This window comes from Ceratosolen solmsi, unplaced genomic scaffold (assembly GCF_000503995.2).
Source record: "Ceratosolen solmsi marchali unplaced genomic scaffold, CerSol_1.0 scaffold6, whole genome shotgun sequence".
Classification (NCBI taxonomy): domain Eukaryota; kingdom Metazoa; phylum Arthropoda; class Insecta; order Hymenoptera; family Agaonidae; genus Ceratosolen; species Ceratosolen solmsi.
The window spans coordinates 3,230,709-3,250,798 of NW_011948414.1; the positions used below are offsets into that span (position 1 = coordinate 3,230,709).

The 20,090-nt window shown below is 33.1% G+C and overlaps 3 protein-coding genes across 3 annotated transcripts in view; 2 read left to right on the top strand and 1 right to left on the bottom strand.

Annotated features, from left to right (window-relative positions):
- The window catches only part of lqfR (clathrin interactor lqfR), a 13,480-nt gene extending 10,968 nt beyond the window's left edge, over nt 1-2,512 (top strand). The window contains exon 11 of the mRNA XM_011507364.1: nt 5-2,512. Within this exon, the coding sequence (XP_011505666.1) occupies nt 5-2,296 (2,292 nt within the window). The 3' untranslated portion in view covers nt 2,297-2,512. The remainder of the gene's footprint in view (nt 1-4) is intronic.
- A 4,898-nt stretch (nt 2,513-7,410) lies between these two features.
- Nop56 (Nop56 ribonucleoprotein) lies at nt 7,411-10,342 on the bottom strand. Its single transcript, XM_011506656.1, has 5 exons — nt 10,306-10,342; nt 9,540-10,111; nt 8,860-9,278; nt 8,314-8,525; nt 7,411-8,005 (listed from the first exon to the last, which is right to left on the bottom strand). The coding sequence occupies exons 1-5, from the start codon at nt 10,306-10,308 to the stop codon at nt 7,691-7,693; spliced, it is 1,521 nt and encodes a 506-aa protein (XP_011504958.1). The 5' UTR covers nt 10,309-10,342; the 3' UTR covers nt 7,411-7,690.
- An 808-nt stretch (nt 10,343-11,150) lies between these two features.
- On the top strand, nt 11,151-18,098 carry SRPK (SR splicing factor protein kinase). The gene is made up of 8 exons (XM_011506659.1): nt 11,151-12,104; nt 12,506-13,289; nt 14,480-14,693; nt 14,799-15,114; nt 15,667-15,969; nt 16,344-16,721; nt 17,154-17,442; nt 17,810-18,098. Exons 2-8 carry the CDS (start codon nt 12,952-12,954, stop codon nt 18,096-18,098), a joined length of 2,127 nt encoding a protein of 708 aa, XP_011504961.1. The 5' UTR covers nt 11,151-12,104; nt 12,506-12,951.
- The last annotated feature ends 1,992 nt before the right edge of the window (nt 18,099-20,090 follow it).

Consider the following 20,090-nt stretch of genomic DNA (forward strand, 5'->3'; position numbering starts at 1 on the left):
TCAGATGCTCATCTCATTGCCAAACAGGGTCGCAAATAAAATGCAGAGAAATCTTTTGGAGTGTTTCAAATTGAAAAATTTCGCGAGTATCGTTTGCTTTGCAACGAGTCGGGCGATCTATACGCTTAACGAAGCATTGTATCTTTATAAAATTGAAGTGGATACGGCCGTAATGTCAATGCTGATCAGTAAAATCTTTTTTATTCTCAATTCAAACGATTTACTTTCTGTCGTTGATATCATAACGGAATGGTGTATTTCAAATGTGAACAACATTCGGCCTTTCGTTCAGAAAATTTTGCTAAATATTGAAGCGCACAGTGTCGAAAACGTGGCGATTTTATTTTTAAAGCACTCGCGATTTGTTCCAAATATTTTTGGAGACTTAATTAGAAACGATAATTGGCGCCACACTCTCGCCACGAGAATTCCACTGATGTCTTGGTATAAGGACGAGCAACTGATTAAGAATTTCATTTCGTATCTTTATCATGCTCAAAGCGCCGATGATAGAATCCTTGTCGATATTACGAAAAAATTAATCGACATTTGGGGTGACCAGAGTGCTTTGAATCACACGACCTTCGATCAGCATTTATACATAACGAAACTCATAATACTGGCCGTTAGAATTATCAAGAGTAGTTTATTATCGAACGAACAGAGTGAAATTCAGCAGCTTGTCTTTGCTGGTATTCCCGCGCATTTATCCTCGACCGAAGTTGAAGTACGAGCTATTGGTATGGTAACGGGCGAAATACTTACCGAATTGCTCGTTGACGTTAAAAAGATCGACGACAAGTTGAAATTCGAATACGACGGTATGGATAAAAATACCATGCAGCTGGTTAATGCATTAAGAGCTCTAAGAATTTCATACCCAAATCCGAATGACAGTGAAGATCGATGCAAAGACTTGACACTTAATAATATGGAATTCCCGAACTTGGGTATGAAAAAAGTATTCGAATTAGGCGTTGAATGTGGAATTCTAACGGATCCCCGTGCGTCGATTGATGAACGATCAACGCACACCGTTGAAGCAATGAAGCTACCCGTGAAAAAGGAAACGATGATTATCGTTACAGAAAATGCAGCTGCCCAGGATGAAGAATTGGACAGCGATGACGATTTGGTACCCTACGATATGTCGAACGACGCCAGGGAATCCGAGCGATTAAAGCCATTGTATTTGCGCGATCTGCGGGACAATCTGGTGAACACAGACAGCAAGAATTTGGAAAATCCCGAGATATTTTCGGAGACGTTAAAAATTAGCGAGGAATTGATAATTCGTCAATTGGGAAACGACGATCCAAGTTTCGCCTGCGAATTACTCGAGATATTTCTGAATCTTCAGGAGAGAGGCTCCGTGGATGACTTTGAAGTTTTAACGTTCAAAGCTTGCGTGGCCATTGTCACGGTACATCCCAATGAAACGGCTAAATACATTTGCGTCGAGTTCCACTCGGAACTCTCCAAATACTCGGTGCAGCAACGACTTCTCATGTTAAATATTTTGTGCGAAGCGGCAAGCAGCCTTTCGCGAATCCCAGTAACAAGCGACATCAGCAGTACGGTGACGGTTACTACACTTGCTAAAAGAAAGAAATTATCAAGGCCAATCAATCTGTTTATAGAAACGGACAAGTCAAAGAAGTATGAAAGTATGTACGACGATGACTATGATGATCCGACGAATGACGCGTGTACGAGTATCGATTGGTATGAGATTGTGCAAGACAGGATTCACTCGAAAACTCGTCACTTTGCACACGAAACCAAATTACCAAAAACGACTATCAACAAATTTGGAAACTTCGTGTCGTCGTTCTTTTATCCCCTAATCTATGGCTTTGGTAATCCAAGACAAAGCTTCATGTACGAATTACCTCAAAGTTATCAAGATCACGAGAGCATACTTTTAACGCGCTACCTCGAAACCTTAGCTACCATCATGATTGCAGCGCAAAATTGTCCATTAAGCGTTAAGATGGCTAAAGAAATTTTAGAATTAGCTTGGACATTGAGATACCATGAAAGGGGCAGAGTGAGATTGGCGATCATGAAATGCGTAGCTGCTGTGCTTATTAGTGTGCCCGAATTCGAATTGAAACGCGAATTATTGAGCGCGCTTATGGAAATTAGATTATGGCTGGTAGACGCGACGAAAAATTCACTCATAGGAGATCCGGATAAAAATTGCCAGGAACTGGGAAAACACGTGCTGTACTTAATTAATTCCATATTTCAAGAAGTAATTAAACAAGAATTGCAAATAGACAATTTCTTGTAAAATGCTCCACTTTCTTACCGCTGACAATTTAAATATAATTTAATGGAATTTACGGCCAGTTAACTGTAATCGATTAACTATAATCAACCAATTAGTCAACGCTTCTTTACTATCCTCGAGAATTATTAGTATGTAATGGGAAAAGGAGCCCACATACGCAAATTTTATATGAAAAATGTAATTATCAATTTATCATTATAATAATACAATAGTAATCTCTATTCTTTTCTATTAATTGTATGAATAATCTAATGAATTATACGCAGACACGAACTCGCGGCCGCCCACACACACAACAAACAAACAAACAAACAAACAAACAAACAAACATTGCACCGATAAAACTGAAGTTTTTATAAAACATTTTTCGAACTATTTCTTTAAATGTAAATATACTTTAATTACATAATAAAACCAATAAATATTATATAATCGATATTTATAATTATTAAATACTAGTAAATAATAATTGTTTTTATAATACTATATTACGATTATAAATTTTTTTTTTTATAGAAATCGCTTTAATTGTCATTTTATATAGGAATATTTATACCAAAATTTTTTTTGTAATAGTAATTAATTATTACGCAGTTTAATTTACGAGGAAATAAAGATATAATAGTTTAAGTAATGTTTATCAAAAGTTAGTCCAAAAACATAACTATTAAAGCATAAACTTTGGATTGAACTTCTTCTTACAGATGTTGTATCGTTAAATTGTAAATCGTCAAATGTGCTTGATTAAGCTATAAATTATACCTCATTCCTATTCGATATTTCAATGCCAATGTATTCAATAATTCATAGTTTAATTTTATGAAATGAAGGTCTTATAAACAAATACATCTAATTTTATGGAATAAGAATTTTTGTCAATTTCAAGAAACTTTTGAAAACTTGTAGTGTATGCAAATATGCATTGTTGTTTATATTGTAATTTCTTAAAAATGTAACGCTCAACAAAAAAAAAAAAAAAAAAAAAAAAAAAAAAAAAAAAAAAAAAAAAAAACGATGATATAAATGAAATAAGGACATTTGGAAGATATGTAGAATTTTGTAGAGGAGCTCTTTAAAAATAAATAATTATTCGCTAACATATGACTTTTTATGAATACTGTCTACCGCAGTCGAATAATCTATATTTTAATTTTGACAATTATTAAACATAATTCGTAAATTCTTGAATAGATAAAGCTACTACGACGAGATTACATGATATTCTATACGCTATGAATTTATTTATCCAATATCTTCTCAATTTCTCATATTAAGAAATTTATGGCACTTAAAACAAATTAAAACGACAAATATCAATTTATAAAAAATAATCATGTCAATTTTTTTCATCAACCTCGTGGAAAGTCGTATTAATAAACAGGATATCAATACTTTAAAGCTAGTTTGTTGCACTTTTCGTTTGATAAGCAAACTTTGTCATAATATTAGCGCGAGAGGGTTCGCGTGCCATTTTCACCGCTCGCAGATCAATACGACAAAGCCCTCAAATTAATGATTGAAAGGCCTATGGAATTAAAAGAGAACGAATGATAAAACAGGTCTTGCATCGTCGGTGAATCTGCTGATGCCGATCAGCAGCTCGACGATGGGCCAACAGCAAGCGGGCGGCAAGACGATGATCCAGGTTGGCTCCACCTGGAAGGGCGCCGGTGGTCTGAATATCGATCTTGACAATATCATGGGCAGTAAGACGAAGCAATCGGGCCCCGCGCCGACGATGAACCAACTGGCGACCGGGAGTCCCCAGCACCAGGTTAAGCCCGCTCCCGGTAAGTTCACGATGAAGGTTGCATTTCTAGCGGCAGTCGTTCGATAATTTCATTTATGATTATTTTCATTGTTTGATTGAGAAGCTTGGACCGGCGGCTTTTAGCTCGAGACCTCAAGCACCAGCACGTATCGCCTTCGAATCTAATTGTTTCGAACAATTATTAAAATTCAATCAACATTATAAAAAGGATCAAATGCAGAAATGGCTTAACAATTGGAAAACAAAAAAAAAACAAAAAACAAAAAACAAAAAAAGGAAAAAGGAAAAAAATATCAATGTCATTTGAAACTTGAAGATGAGCTGTTTTTATATATATTTTAACAATAAGTTTATCGTAAAAAAAGAATTTACGAAAATGATATGCTTTTGTAAAAATTGTGTATGTTGTAAAGTGTCACTTATTTGCATTTTAAATAATATCGATAGCCTTAATTAAGTGATTAAATATATTTCTTTTCAATTCTTCAAGTTCTTCCATCGATGATGCATTTTACATCGCTACGGTCACGGCAATCTTTCATGCATTTTAACGATTCTTAAGTAAGGCGATAATTAGTGAAAAAAATGCCTTTTATATATATATTACTATTACTTCTACTACTACTACTTACTACTACTTCTACTACTAGTAATTTTCCAACAGTGCCAGTCGCAAGATAAACTGAGAAGAAATTAATCAGCGTGAATAGTGAAAATAACATGCAATGTGTTGTTTTCTTAAATGAAAAAAACTACAAAGGCTCATTCGAATGCTATTCGTAACAACGATCATCGTAAAAGTTGTGTAGATATGAGATTTTAAACAGAGAGAAAGAGAGAGAGAGAGAGAGAGAGAGAGAGAGAGAAGCGCATGACTTTTATATATACACATACATATAATTATTGTAAAAAGTGAAAGAAACGAATGAAATAAATTTTGCCTCTCTCTTTTCAAATGTACAATGTCGGTTTTTTAATGGCATTTGTATAAATTTAGAATACGGAGCTGGCGAAATCAAGTAAATAAATTGTAGATCTTTAAGGCCGTAAAATTGTAAAATATGTTGTTCGAATTTGAAAGAATAGACTTAATACTGACGATGAATTATAATTGTGCTTCCTGAAGTTAATCCTCTATAATTTTGTACCTAATATATGCGTGTGTGTGTGTGTGTGTGTGTGTACACACACACACACACATATAAATATATATATATAAATATATATATATATATATATATATATAATGTATAAAACAGAGGATGAAAAAATGAGAAGAAAATGTGGTTGCAATGACCAAAAATTTTAGTTACAAATACTTTATAAAATTATGTATGCGTGTGATTTTCAAAAATTTTAAAATTAAATTGAATAATACAATGTGATTAATAATAGTTCTATATAATTTTTGTTCAATGTACACTTGCAGATTAATTGTGATTATCACGACAACAATATTTATAGTGCTTTAAGGATAAATGTGTGTATTTTGAATAAAATTAAATATTTATTTTTTAAATATTCATTCAAATGAATGTAAAGTAATAATTAGTATAAATATTTAAGATATTGTTAAGTAAAGTATAAATTAAAATTAAAAACAAAACAAAAAAATAATATCATTAAAGATTTTGATGCCAATTTTTGCATTTTAAACTTAAGAAAATATGTAACTTTAAGATATCGAATACTTATTTTCTGTACATAAAACAAAATTAAAAAAAAAAAATAATAAATTTTTAACGTTTGTTAGTGATTTAAAGAAAAAAATGAAAATTATTGAAAATCACAAGTGTATCATGAGATAAAATTAAGAATAGATAAATTACCTAAAAATGGAGAAAAAAAAATGAGAATCGAAAAGGTTTTTACGATATTGTGTCGTTAGTGCACAAAAATTAGTACGATTTAGATAGTTCAACATTTTTATAATTGTATAACTTTTTGCGTTAACATTATTTTAACAATATACTTGCACGATTATATTTTGTTATGTGAATTACTGATATATGTGTTCGTGCACGTATACCCTAGCGACAAAACTTGATAATTGAAATGAATGCATATCGTTTTCAATATAACAAATAAATTCAAGACACATTATTTTAAAGATAATTATTAGACTTAAGCGTTGAATAACAGCTAGGTTTGCCAAGTTATAACCATATTAAATTTTTTTCCCTTATATATTAAATAAGAAATCATTGTTTTTCTTAATTTTATTATTAATTATGTTCTTTGCTAATTTTAATTCACTGTCTCTAAGAATCTTTTAGTGTTGTTTTCTTAGTGGCAGCGAATACAAATAGCAAAGGTAATATTGTTTGGTTTGATAGGTAAATTTAGCTGTACTGTAGTAAGTTCATTTATAAAATTCAGGTAATTCTGTAAGTAACTAATATTATTTCTTTGAAGAAAACAGGAAAAGAATTATTGAAAATTCTTTCAAATTACAATTAGAACCTCGAAAACGAGACTGAAACTTCAAGGGCTAACTACTACCATATATTCAATAATTTCACAAACTTCTTTGTAAATACGATAGCGAAGTGACGGGAGCTGTAAAAATAATTAAGTAATAGTATCATTCCTGTAATCAAATCAGTTTTTCTAAAATTAATGATTACTAGAGCATCACAAACGAGAATAATGTCGAATGAAGTTGAAGTGCATAAATTAACTCGATGCAGCTTATTAAATTTTTTCTAATGTTAGATTATTAAATAAAAATTGTAATTATTGTTTTAAGTATTTATATCTATGCTGCAGTATAGCAATATTATGATTAAATGCTCATTGGTGCTGGTTATAATTTATAAAAGTGTTTTCATTTTATTTACTCAAATATTTAATAAACAAATTTCTACACCTTAACAATTTAATTATATTATGAAAATTAAAAATTGTTAAACTTTACTATTATTCAATATTTCTTTTTTAATGTAATAAAAGGGTAATAATAGTAATTTTCAAATATATGTTTATTAATAAACATCACATTTAAAGCAAATAATTAAAAATAAATTTTTTAAAAGTAAATTATTCTATATTCTATACCCAAACTTATTGTAACTATAAAATTAATTTTATATATAACTTTGTTAAATGCATTTTTTATTTTTTTTTCAATACAAATGTGTAAAATGTTTTTTTAATTCATATTATACTTAAAAATTTTCACTTATTTTATTATATATCAGTAATAATTATTCGAATTATGTTTTTTTTGTTTTTTTTTTTGTTTTTTTTTGATAAACGATTTATAGGAGACTATAGTGTATATAACTATTCTGAAAAATTTCAAAAGTAATAAAATTATTACATGTTTAAAATTGAAACGTTACAAACTTTAGTTATTGTAATTATTATAGTGTCTTTGTTATATAGATAATCGACAATGATTGTATAACAAAATGTTTATTTACATATATAAATTGAAGGCTGTACTGTGAAACTTTCACAGAAAGTATACTTTTTTGCACCCTTAAAAGAAATATTTTTATGCAAAATTTTTTTTAAGAACACTTACAAAACATCTGTATTCAAGAAAATATACATCTGCACAAAATACCTTTAAGAAAAAGAACAAAAAATTTTCTTTTGCTGTATACTTATAATTATATTCATTCATTCTCAGCATTTTTGGACTTCTTTTTCTTTTTCTTCTTCTTAGGTACATCTTCTGCCTCATCAACATCCATTTTCTCAATACCCTCTCCTCCATTTTCTTTATTGTGACCATTTTCCAACGTCCCATTCGCATCACCATTTTCTAATCCTTCACTTTTTCGTTTCTTGTCCTTCTTCTTTTTCTTTTTCTTAGATTCTTCTTCGGTAGCGGTAATTAATAGCGAAGCTTCTTTTATTGCTTCTTCCATAACGTCTACATTCTTTTTAGGTATATCTCCAGTTTCATAAAACTTTAATCTGTCTTCCACCTACATAAATTCAATAATTAGTTTAAGTTGAAGTTTTTTGTATAGCAAATAATAAATATATCGTTTAATTGATTATAAAGTAAAAGCAATGGAGAAATATATATTTTTCGTAAAAATCTTTATAATTTTTAAAACATGTAGAAAAAAATATATTGTGTAAATGAGATTTCAAGCAAACTATTAATGTGTTCTATATTCGTAACTATTTGAAAATATTTTAAAATTCCTTTTTTCTATTAGGTCATAAATTACATTTTCTTAATTAAATATCGCTAAATATTGATAAAATATATATTAATTTAACGAACTTGTTGACGTAGTTTATCTCCAAAGACACTGCAAGGAGTTTCGGCAAAGCAGTCTATTCTCGAGGCAATAGAGCATTTGTTTGCTAAATATCTTGAAATTCTACCTTTGTTTTTAGTACCTGCACGACCAATAAAAGTTGAGTGGAACAACAATCCATATTTTGGTGTATTCCCTTTTGTTTTTAGAGCTCTGAATAAAGCTTTTTCAGCACCTTGATTAAAGAAATGAATAAAACAATAGAAATAATAAATATTTGGGTGTATTAAACAAACAGATTTCATAAGTCGTATCCATAGTATTTTAAAAAAACTAATGGAAAATTTTAATGAAAACTATTTATATTTATATATAAATAAATATATATATATATATATATATATATATAACTATAATTTTCTATAATAAAAAAAAAAATTTTTTTTTAATTACTTACTGAGCATCTTATGAATTAATTTATAATTAATTCAAATCAAATTAATATCAACATTGTAATATATTGTTAACTTTATTGATAAACATAGTATATACTTTGAAATGAGAAATACCTAAAATTTGAACTGTAGAAGCAGGATATTTGGCCAAATTTGTTAGAGATCCGGCATGTGCAATAAGACGAGCTCCTACTTGATCACCAATCAAAGTTGCCAAGTTTGGAGCTACTCCAGCCATTTTTGATTTCAGGTATTCAGCTAATTCCTTTCTATAATCAGCTAAGGCTATTACTCGATTTGCAAACATATCAATATTTAAGAGATCAATTGGGCTGATATCCATTCCCATTGATGATTTTGAGGCGTCAATTATAGCTTGAGCCCTTATGCCATCCATTACAATTTCTTCCAAACCATCAAATTTCTCATCATTTAATTCTTTTCTATTTTTAATAAATTGAACTATTCTTGCGTACATGTAGTTATCAGGAACGAGCTTGACAAGTTCCGGAAAATGGTAACTGTACCATTCTCTAAATAAAAAATCAAATTACATTTTTTCCCATATGTTTATATACATCAGCATAACTTAAGCAACTATTATTGTATCTATTTTAACTTTTACTTCGAGTCACAGTAATAAAAATAAGAAGACACGTAATACATAAAGCATGAAATAAATATTGTAATATTTATTAAATTTTATTAAATATTAAAAACTTATAACAAAAAGTGTTATCCTTGATATCATCGTTACATCAATATAGATTATAAAAGAAATTTATTATAGTTACCTAATACGCATACTGAATGTGTTAATATCTTTATCCAGTTGATCAAGCAATGCAATACTTTGAATAATCATATTATCTACTCGATTAACATTAAACTTGACTTTAGCTCTGGAATAACTATGACCTAAACCAAGTTGTGCTATTCCAGAGCCTTTATTCGTAAAACCTTTTACCAAATTGTGGAAGTGAAAACGAATTCCACGAATAATTTCAGGTATTACCCCAGTATGATCGCATTTTATTTGTAATACTTCTGTAATACTGGCACCTAATTTTGGATCGGTGATTCCAAGTATAATTTTCTCCTTCTTACTTGCCTTCGGTATTGTTGAATCTAAAAAGAGTTGCAAGTCTTCTGGTACAATACCTTCCGATATGCTATTTATGTTCTCCAATGCTATTAAGGCAGTTTTAAATGGTGTAAAGCCAATAAGTTTGACCACTTGATTAAAACGAGACAATTCAGTTACAGAGGCTTCAACCTGGGGCAGTAACATGCCCACCTCCTCAAATTCTCTAACAGAAAAAACTGCATAACCAGCAGCATGTTCAAAAAGTACAAATAACTTAGACTGCAAATAAAATAAAGACTATTAAAAGAAATGCATGGCACGATTTGAAAAATACATTACAAGTATGCCATGCTTTTTATTTACAATTTGTTTAAAACCACATGTGGACGCTAATATAGGTTAAGAAGCTAATACAACGTGTACATAATTAACGTTTCATAAAAGTAACGTCTAATCACTTAAAAATTACTTACCATGGTTAAGTTTTTCTTTACAATTTATATTTGAAACCTTTTGCTTTTAATTTGATTTATTTTCATTGTTATATATATATCTCTGATTTTAAATAATACAAACTATCGGCGTGCACAGGAAATTAGAGTTGACGAAACGGAACTTAAGTTCTTGTCTGACTCCATTTTTGGTGCATTTATACCTAGCGCCCTCTATCGGTGGAAAGAAATTTAAATTTAATTACGGAAATTGAACGTTTTAAGTTTATCTGAGACAAAGAGAGAGAGAGAGAGAGAGAGAGAGAGAGAAAACAATAATTAATAAATAAATTCAAATTAACTATTAGTTTAATCAAACTTTCCTTCTTTAAGTAGGTACGTTAATTTTTTAATTTTCATCTAAAAAATATGTGACGTTTTCAATGTAATAAACTTGCAAATTGTAATGAAAGTGAATTCTAATTTAATAAAATTAATTTTTGCTAACGAGGCTGGAGATTTTATTTGAATTGTTGGTATAAGGATAACGAGCACGTAAATAATAAAATGCTTGATTAGTAATAATAATTATAATAATCATAATATTCTTTATCTTTTCATTCAATATATACTCCCTCACTCTCTCTCTCTCTCTCTCTCTCTCTCTCTCTTTCTCTCCCTCTCTCTTTACCATGCGCGCATGCATACGATACAATTAACAATAAATTAATTAATTAATAATAAATATTGAGGTAAAGGATATTCGTAAATGTAAAACTGAATTTTAATCGTATTACCTATTGTTATTATTTGCTGATTTATCATTGGGTAAATGAAATTGAGTATCGACAATAATGTCTAATGAAATGTTTGTGTACAACGCTGACCTATAAATCCCGTATTAAAATAATGAAGGACGCATTTGCAATTTAAAGCAGTTAAGGAAAAGAACTAAAAATAGACAATAAAATGCCCATGAATATAATAATTCTCGTCAGATTACCGAGGTGGGCTGACTGTCATTAATATAGGCACAGTCTCAATCTTCGATAAATAACGCGAGCGGTCAATCGCTAAAATCGATATTGGAGCGGGAATAGAAGAAAATCAAGAGGGCAGGACCAAGTTGTCACAGCATAGCCTAAAACTGTCATCGGTTAAATCGTCCCCCGTCGAGACGCAACAAAATTAACCAAAGCTTAAGTTGCGCGCGATTAGTACGACGGCTAATTAAAAAGGCAAGGGGGAACGAACAAAAGTAGTAATAGCGGGATCAGGCTACGCCACCACGCGGGCCTTTGTCAAAACAAATAGCAAACGTAGTATATAACCAGAGCAAGCGAGGAAGCTCAACTTTGTACTTTGTATTACAAGCAACAGCATAATATACGGACGCGCGCGCGCGGGCGCGGCTCTCTCTCGCACACGAGCGCACGCGGTAGCCGAAGTCGCACCCACACGCGCTCTCGCCGCCTCACACGCACAGGATCTCGAAAAGTCCATCGTCCCCGACCCCCGTACCTTGTAGCCGCTGAGTAAGTGCGTGCGGGTATCGCGCGCGCACATTTTCAACGGACGACGGTTCTCGCGCGCGCACATTTTCGACGGACGACGGTTCTCGCTCGCGTCGATCGTTCGTTCGTTCGTTCGCCGCTGTCTCTCTGTCGGGCTCACGTCTCTTCTTTCCTCATCTTTTTTCAACGGCGGGGACCGACGGGCAAGTCGACCGAGTGTCTCGCTGCTCAAGCCGAGTTGCGGAAACGGGAAGAAGAGTGAGTTTGTAACGGCCGATACGGGGGAAACAGCCGCGTCGCGCGCCTAACGAGGTGAGAGGCAAAAAAGTAATTAAAAACGAGGCGAATTCACGCAAAGAGTAATACACGACATACACACACTTAAACGCACATTGGCACATATTGAGGACATACGTGCGTTCATGCACACCTTGATTCGAGCATACGCGCGTACGTACATGCCCGCATACAAAAGCGCGCGCGCTCACACACGCAACCACTACCCGCCCACCACCCACAAATATTCGCAAATATAACTACGCGCAGGAACACCAGGCGAGAACGCACCCGCGCACTCACCCACTCACGCACACCTTCACACGCATGTGCGCTCGTGCATAAATACACGTCTCTCTCTCTCTCTCTCTGCAAATACACACATATACGCGCATACGTGCATATATATATATATATATATATATATATATATATATATATTATATGTGTAGGTATAGGCGCGCGTGTGCGTTTATGCATGCATGAGGTGCGTGCGCGCAAGTGTGCGTTTGTAAAAATCCACCGGTTCTTGAGTGCGGAATAGAAGGTAGTGGAGGTACCGCAGCCCGCGGTGACGCTGACTTCCGAGAACCATGCGACACAATCGCCTAGTCTAATCATTGGCAAGGATAGACGAAAATTCTTTCTCGAAGAAGAGCCAACCGTTTCGTGCCCTCCTCTCGCTCTCTCTCTCCCTCTGTTCGTCCTCCTCCTCTTCCCCTTCCTCTTCCTCTTCCTCTTCCTCTTCCTATCGTTTTCCGTTCCTCTTATTCGGCACAAAAAGAAATCGACTCAGTTGCCCGTAAAGAAGAGGGTGAGAGAAGAAGAGTTATCCGGAAAAGGGGTTACGCGGGAAGAAAACGACGATTACGACGAGGCGCCGGAGGGGGAGGAGGAGATGAACAGCAAGACAGATGTAAATAGGCGGGTACTGGCTATTCAGGCGAAAAAGAAGCGCCACAAGCCTGGCAAACGCAAGGGCAAGGGTGGAGGTGGTGGTACTGGTGTTGGTGCAAGTGCACCAACTAACGTAGGTTCCCAGCCTGATTCTGAACAACAGCTACAACAGCAGCAGCCCCAGCAACAGCAACAACAACAGCAACCACAACCGCAACCGCAACAGCAACAGCAACAGCAACAGCAATTGTCGAAGAATCAAACGAGCCAGCAAGAACAAACCACCTCGGGCTTTAATCAGCAGAACACCAGGAAGTACTATGGTCGCAACGATAGCAGGTAACGCATGGAGTTTTCATTGGAAATCGAGCCATATTTTCCTGGGCAATGCTTTCCAAGCTGAATTCTAAATCAAAATTGATTTTCAATTTAATGCTCTAACAGCTTCTGCGCTTCTCAATTATTGCTTTATTCATTCGTTAATATTAATATCCGTAGTTAGAGTAATTATTTAATGGTAAAACTAAGTTAATCGATCACAAAATAATAGCTACGGTTTACGACAGTCGTAAAGTATTAACATTTTTGATGGGTATAAATATGCAATTAAATCGCTGATGTAATACTTTTAATGCTCTAATATGAAATTAGAATAACAACAAATTTCGTAGTACTAAATCACATTACGCATCAATGATTATTAGCAAGACGTTTTCTATAAAATTATTGAATTATTCAAATAGAAAAATAATTTGTTTATATTCGTATTTGAATAAGTCCAAAAATTGATTAAAAATTATTATTTTTTAATCATTATTTTTAAATTGACTCTAAAATGTTGCTTAAATTCAATACATTCGCTTTGTTTATTATAAAAAATCATAAAATATACGATAATATAAAAATATATATTAAATTATTTATATTTGAAGTTTCGTAAATAAAATTGAAAAGAAATTGTAAGGGAAATATTAAAGATTATAAATACTTATTTCTACGAGGATGTTCAGTCTTTATTAATGATATTACAATTTTGATTTACATATTATAAATTGTAAACAAAATATGATTCCTTATTGATTACCTTATAATCGATCGATTAACATTGTGAATTTTTCTTCGTTTTTTAAAATATAAATGCAGTAGCTTTTATTTAATAGAATATAACGCAAATAAGTTAATATCATATTTGTGGTGTAATTATATAGTTTTATAAATTTAACATAATAAGTAATAATTTAATAATGAAAAAAAAAAATTATAATTCCACAATGTGTTATTGTGAATACTTACATTTTTTTATTAGGTTGCATGTTTATGTAAATATATACTTTATATATATATATATATATATATATATATATATATATATATATATATATGTATATATGGCCAATAGTTTTCCTTATTATTAAAAAAACATAACAATAATAATAATAAAGACGATAAAGTTTTAACTTTAATTAGATTTTATATTGCGGCAACCCTTATTAACGATTAAATTAAATATTTTAATTTTGAATTTATAGGGTAGAATTATGTGCGAGTTCTAGTAACGAAACAATTGAATATATTGACGACATGTATAGTAGTGAAGATGATGAGCAAGAAGACAGCACAGACTATTGCAAAGGTGGTTATCATCCGGTAAAAATAGGAGATCTTTTTTTAAATCGATACCATGTGACAAGAAAACTAGGATGGGGTCACTTTTCTACTGTGTGGTTGTGCTGGGATTTGCAGGTACGAGAATATTTTTCTTTCAAATTTTTCTTTAAAAATAGATGCTTTGGATTAATTAACAATTCTTTTAATGTATTTAATCTTTTTCTATATTGTTTTTATTAGGACAAACAATTTGTAGCACTTAAGGTCGTGAAATCTGCGTCGCACTTTACAGAAACAGCTTTAGATGAGATAAAACTGTTGAAAGATGTACGGGATACAGATCCTACTGATCCAAAACGCAACAAAACCGTCCAGTTGCTGAATGATTTCAAAATCAGTGGCATTAATGGTCTACACGTTTGCATGGTATTTGAGGTGCTTGGACATAATCTTCTTAAGCTGATCATTAAGTCCAATTATAGAGGAATCCCTCGAAACAATGTTAAACGTATAATTAGACAAGTTCTAGAAGGATTAGATTATTTACATAATAAATGTAAGTTATATAAGAAACTTTGTATTTGTAAGTACGTCGTTTCTTTGTTTGAAGTTGTTAAGATTTATCTTACATTGATACAATTCATATTTATGACAAACCGATGTTGAATTTACTGAATTTGTATAACGTAAGAGTTAAATTAGAAGTCAATAATAAATGCTTAAATTTTGCTAATAATTGCTGAATCTTGCTACTACCATAAAAGTGCCCTTATAAATTATTGAGTGAAATATTATTTTTAAATTTGACGATGAGAGGATAAAAATGTCATTGCAAAAAAAAAGTAGTTTAATAAAATATTTGTAAATAAATTTCCCACATATATTTGAAAAGAATTTTTTTTTTTTTTTTTTTTTTTTTTTTTTTTTTTCCATCCCATATGTGCGCGTGTGTGCGCGCGCTCGTGTAAATAGAAGAATCGCGCAGATTAGTTAAAAGTATAAAAAAAAAAAAAAAAAGTTATAAAGTGATAGTATAATGGATGGATAAATGATAAATGCAGATAATTAATTTAGTATAGTTCATAATGATCGATATTTCGTTTTGCAGGCCAAATTATTCATACAGATATAAAGCCCGAGAACGTGCTGATCTGCGTGGATGAGGCGTATATTCGTAATCTTGCCTCCGAGGCGACAGAGCTTCACTCATTAGGTCTTAAGTTGCCTGCATCCCTTATATCTACGGCGCCGAAGCAATTCCAGGAGCCGGTGCCAAATTCCAAGATGTCGAAGAATAAGAAGAAGCGCCTTAAAAAGAAGGCTAAACGTCAGAACGAACTGCTCAAGCGTCAAATGGAACAGATGGAGGAAATGGAAGAGCAAAATAAGCCGGCATTGGATACAAGTGATAGTACAGCCGAAGTGGCAGGTAATAATATTGAGTGTTTTGTTTATCTTTCTTCGGGTTTAGCAATTGTGATATGTGTACAAGGGGAAAGTCGAGCCGAATTAGTCGAATGAACCCTTGGGTAATAATATTTAATATTATTAATTCAGCTTTTCACTTTTCACTATTTAATGTTCGCCGGGAGGCTTTTCAATAGCTCTTCCTCATTTCTTGCCTCATTTATGTAAAACTAACAGTTAACAAACAAAATTACAATCAACTCGTATCGTTCATTCCTACCAATTGCACATTATAATTTAAACTTAATCGCTAACTTGCATGATTTTTACAAAAAAAAAAAAAAAAAAAAAAAAAAGCCCCAAAAAAAAAAAACGAAGCACCGGTAACGAATGCGGATAATAGTGGCGAGCAGGAGCTCAACACGGAGAGTATCGAAGATAATACAGAGAGTAATAAGGAATCGCTCGACAATAGGTCCGAATCATCCTCGCCGCTTATGTACGTCAACGGCATTGACGTGCAGGGAGAGGAGAATGATAAGCAAAAGAACGACGAGGAAGGAGATAAGCTGCAAGAGCAGAATAAACAGCAGCAGCAGCAGCAGCAGCAGCAGCAGCAGCAGGAAGAGCAGCAAAAGCAGCAAACCGAGCAAACCAAGAATCTTGAGAACGTCGTTTTATGTGATATTGAGAAGGCGAGCGGCGAAGGAACGAATCTGATAGTCGATGCCGACGAAGGCGATAACTGTGGTGACGGTGAGCCATTTATTTTCTTTCATTCATCTCCTCGTTACATTCTATAATAATCGATTTTGAAAATATTAGAGCATTAGATTAATGTTCTTCCCTAGTCTCAGATTTTCTTTCTATCTTAAAAATCGTTTCAGATTGTATTTTGAAGCTTTGAAAAAGCATCTTGTTGATACTTAAAGTAATTGGGTAATGGGAAGATCGCCCATGTGATGAGACACGGGACCCTAAAAATTTATCCATTTAATCTTCCAGCTAAAATTGTATGCACGACCAATTGCTTTCTAAGCCATCTGTCCGTCCAATCTATTATCAAAATTTTTTTTATTTACAAATTGCGGATAGCCAATAGATAGATGGATAGTTTGTTGTTTTTTTTTTTTTTTTTGTTTTTTTGTTTGTTTTTTTGTTTGTTTAATCGAAGTATAATTTAAACAGGCGATAAGTCTCAAGCACGCGACAGGAAGCACTTGAAGCGGGCCTCGATGGTCGACCCGGCCATTGTCGATTGCGACGTAGAGGTAAAGATCGCCGATCTCGGCAACGCTTGTTGGGTCCACAAGAAGTTCACCGAGGACATCCAGACGCGCCAGTACCGATCGCTGGAGGTCCTCCTTGGCGCCGGCTACAACACGTCTGCTGATATCTGGTCGACGGCTTGCATGGCTTTCGAGCTTGCCACCGGCGATTATTTGTTCGAACCACACAGTGGCGAAGAGTACTGCAGGTAAGAGTCGTCCCCTTCCGACACTCCATAATTTCCATATTTTTCAACTTTGCGCTATTTCCCTTTCGCTATCGCGGCACGTTATTAATCGGTTCGCCTCAGCATCCGCTTCTACCAGTGCTTATTCTGCGTGATTTTGACGTTTTATATTTTATGTTTCATTCCCATGACTCGACACAATCTAATACAGAGTTTATAAAGCTACGGACCATGATATACCGTGGCCGCTCCGTGGCCCAATGGTTTGAAATATTTGTGACCAGTATCGTAGCACTTTTATATTTTTCGACGCACGGAAAATCATTTCCAAATAAAAGACCTTGAGGTGTAGTACGACTTGACTAAAAGAAGGTATTTCTTGTTACAGGGACGAAGACCACCTGGCGCACATAATTGAGCTCCTTGGTGAGATACCGCGAGGCATAGCACTCACCGGTCGCCATTCTCGCAACTTTTTCAACAAGAAGGGCGAGCTCAAGCACATAACGGGCTTGAAGCCCTGGGGTCTCTACCAGGTCCTTACCGAGAAGTACGAGTGGCCGTCGGTTGAAGCCTACGAGTTCGCCAAGTTCCTTAAACCTATGCTCGAGTTCGATCCGAATGCCCGAGCCACCGCTGCCGAATGTCTTAAACATCCCTGGCTAAAGATCAAGTGAATTCACAAACTCTTTCTCTTTATCTATTTTTCTCTCTTCGTCGTACCCTTCTCTCTCTCTCTCTCTCTCTCTCTCTCTTTCTCTCTTTCTCACTCACTCACTCTCTTCCTCTCTGTTCTCTCTCTCTCTCTCTCTCTCTCTCTATCTCACTCTATTTATCGTCTGTCTGTCTGTCAGTCTGTCCGAATGTCTGTCTGTCTGTCTGTTTATATCATTTTCATCATTTCTCCCGTTGTCTTTCCTTCCTACGTTTCAGTTTTCGTGCTTTTTTTTACGATTTTCGCTGACCAGCCCCTTCTCGTGCACGACAAGTTGGCGAAGGGAATTGTTATTGTTTGTGACATTTAGAATTTTCGACCTCGTAATTTTTACAACGTTCGCCCGAAATTCAAGTTAAATTACTTAATTTTAAAGGCATGCCTATCTTACAAAACTTTTAAATTGTGCTACCGATGTGTGTTAAGCAACATGTGTTCTACTAAAGACATGTGCTGTTTACGAATTGCGTTGGCATTATCCGTGCATTAAGGATCTCCATTTTTTTTTCTTTTTCTCTGTTTTTTCCAATTACAATGCATTGTACGATAGCATTGACGATGCTAGGCTAGGGATAAAACCATTATTGGACGTCGATTGTTAACTACATTATTCAAATTCTTCTTTCAAATATAATATATATATTTATAATTTAAGATATTATATTACTTAAATGGTGTGGAAGTAAAGCGTAGATGAGAAAAACGATGGTCGTGGATGAAGAGGAGATTAAACGATAAGACGAATAACAAAATGTTTGCTACCTCTCGTTTTGTAAAGGTGTGATATCTATAATTCAAGATACGCAAAGGAATTACTTAAAATACTCATTATGATTTATATGAATATATAAATAAAGAAAACTTCGAGTCGAGCTTTACTGCTTATAAAAACGGGTTTGCGTGAGCTAGAGAATCGAATAAAAATCATTTTTACAAATCTGTCAAACAATGTTAATAACGATAGACATCGTTAATATTATTATTATTATTATTATTATTATTATTATTATTATTATTATTATTATTAATTATATTCACACATAAATTTAAAATATGTGAATTTAAAGTTTAGCTTTGCCATTTCAAGAATTGAATAATTAATGTCTGGTTATAATAAAAAAAAATACTTTAATTTATGCATTAGAATTCAATTATTTTATTGATAATTTACATTCGTATAAAGTACGATCAACGACTGCTCAAGATCTTCTAAAATCGGGACATTTGGCTTCAAATCTAATGTTTAATCATACGCACAATAATTATAATATCGAATGCTTTTAAGCTACGAATAATCTTGAAAGGATCTAATTTTATGAAATTGTTGAATAAAGATAAGGATAGAGGATTTTGACGCCAATTCTTCCATATACAGTGAGCTATTTATAAACAATTAAATATCCATTATTGAAATATCCCGTCATTTACTTTTAATCACAGTTATTTATCAATTAATGGCTTGCCACTTTTTACTTAATATTTGCAACAATTGTTTGAAATTACTTTTATCGTTCTAACTTGACAATTTATTCCTGTATTCGAAAGTTCTTTTTACGAACTTATATACATTGATTGTTGGCCGGGGGGGGGGCGAAAGGGGAGGGGAGTATCTTCAACACACGACTGCTCGTTTAATTCTAATTCTATTTTGAAAACAGTGTTCCAATTTCGAACGATTACGTGGTCCTCGGTCACTGTACACGATGAAGATTCAAGTGTTCTTTTAGAAGAGCCGTAATCAGCGAATAATAAAAGTCGTAACTTGTATGAAAAGTAAAAAACGAAGAAAAAAAAGAGAGAGAGAGAAAAAAGTAATGCTAAGAAGGTGCCTCTGTCGTATATATGCGGTATTGTAAAACGATCACATTATAATTAAACAAATGCTAAATTGTTTAACAAACCTACCATTTGGGTAAAAGTCATTGATATAGTTGTTGTTCTATTATTGAAGAAA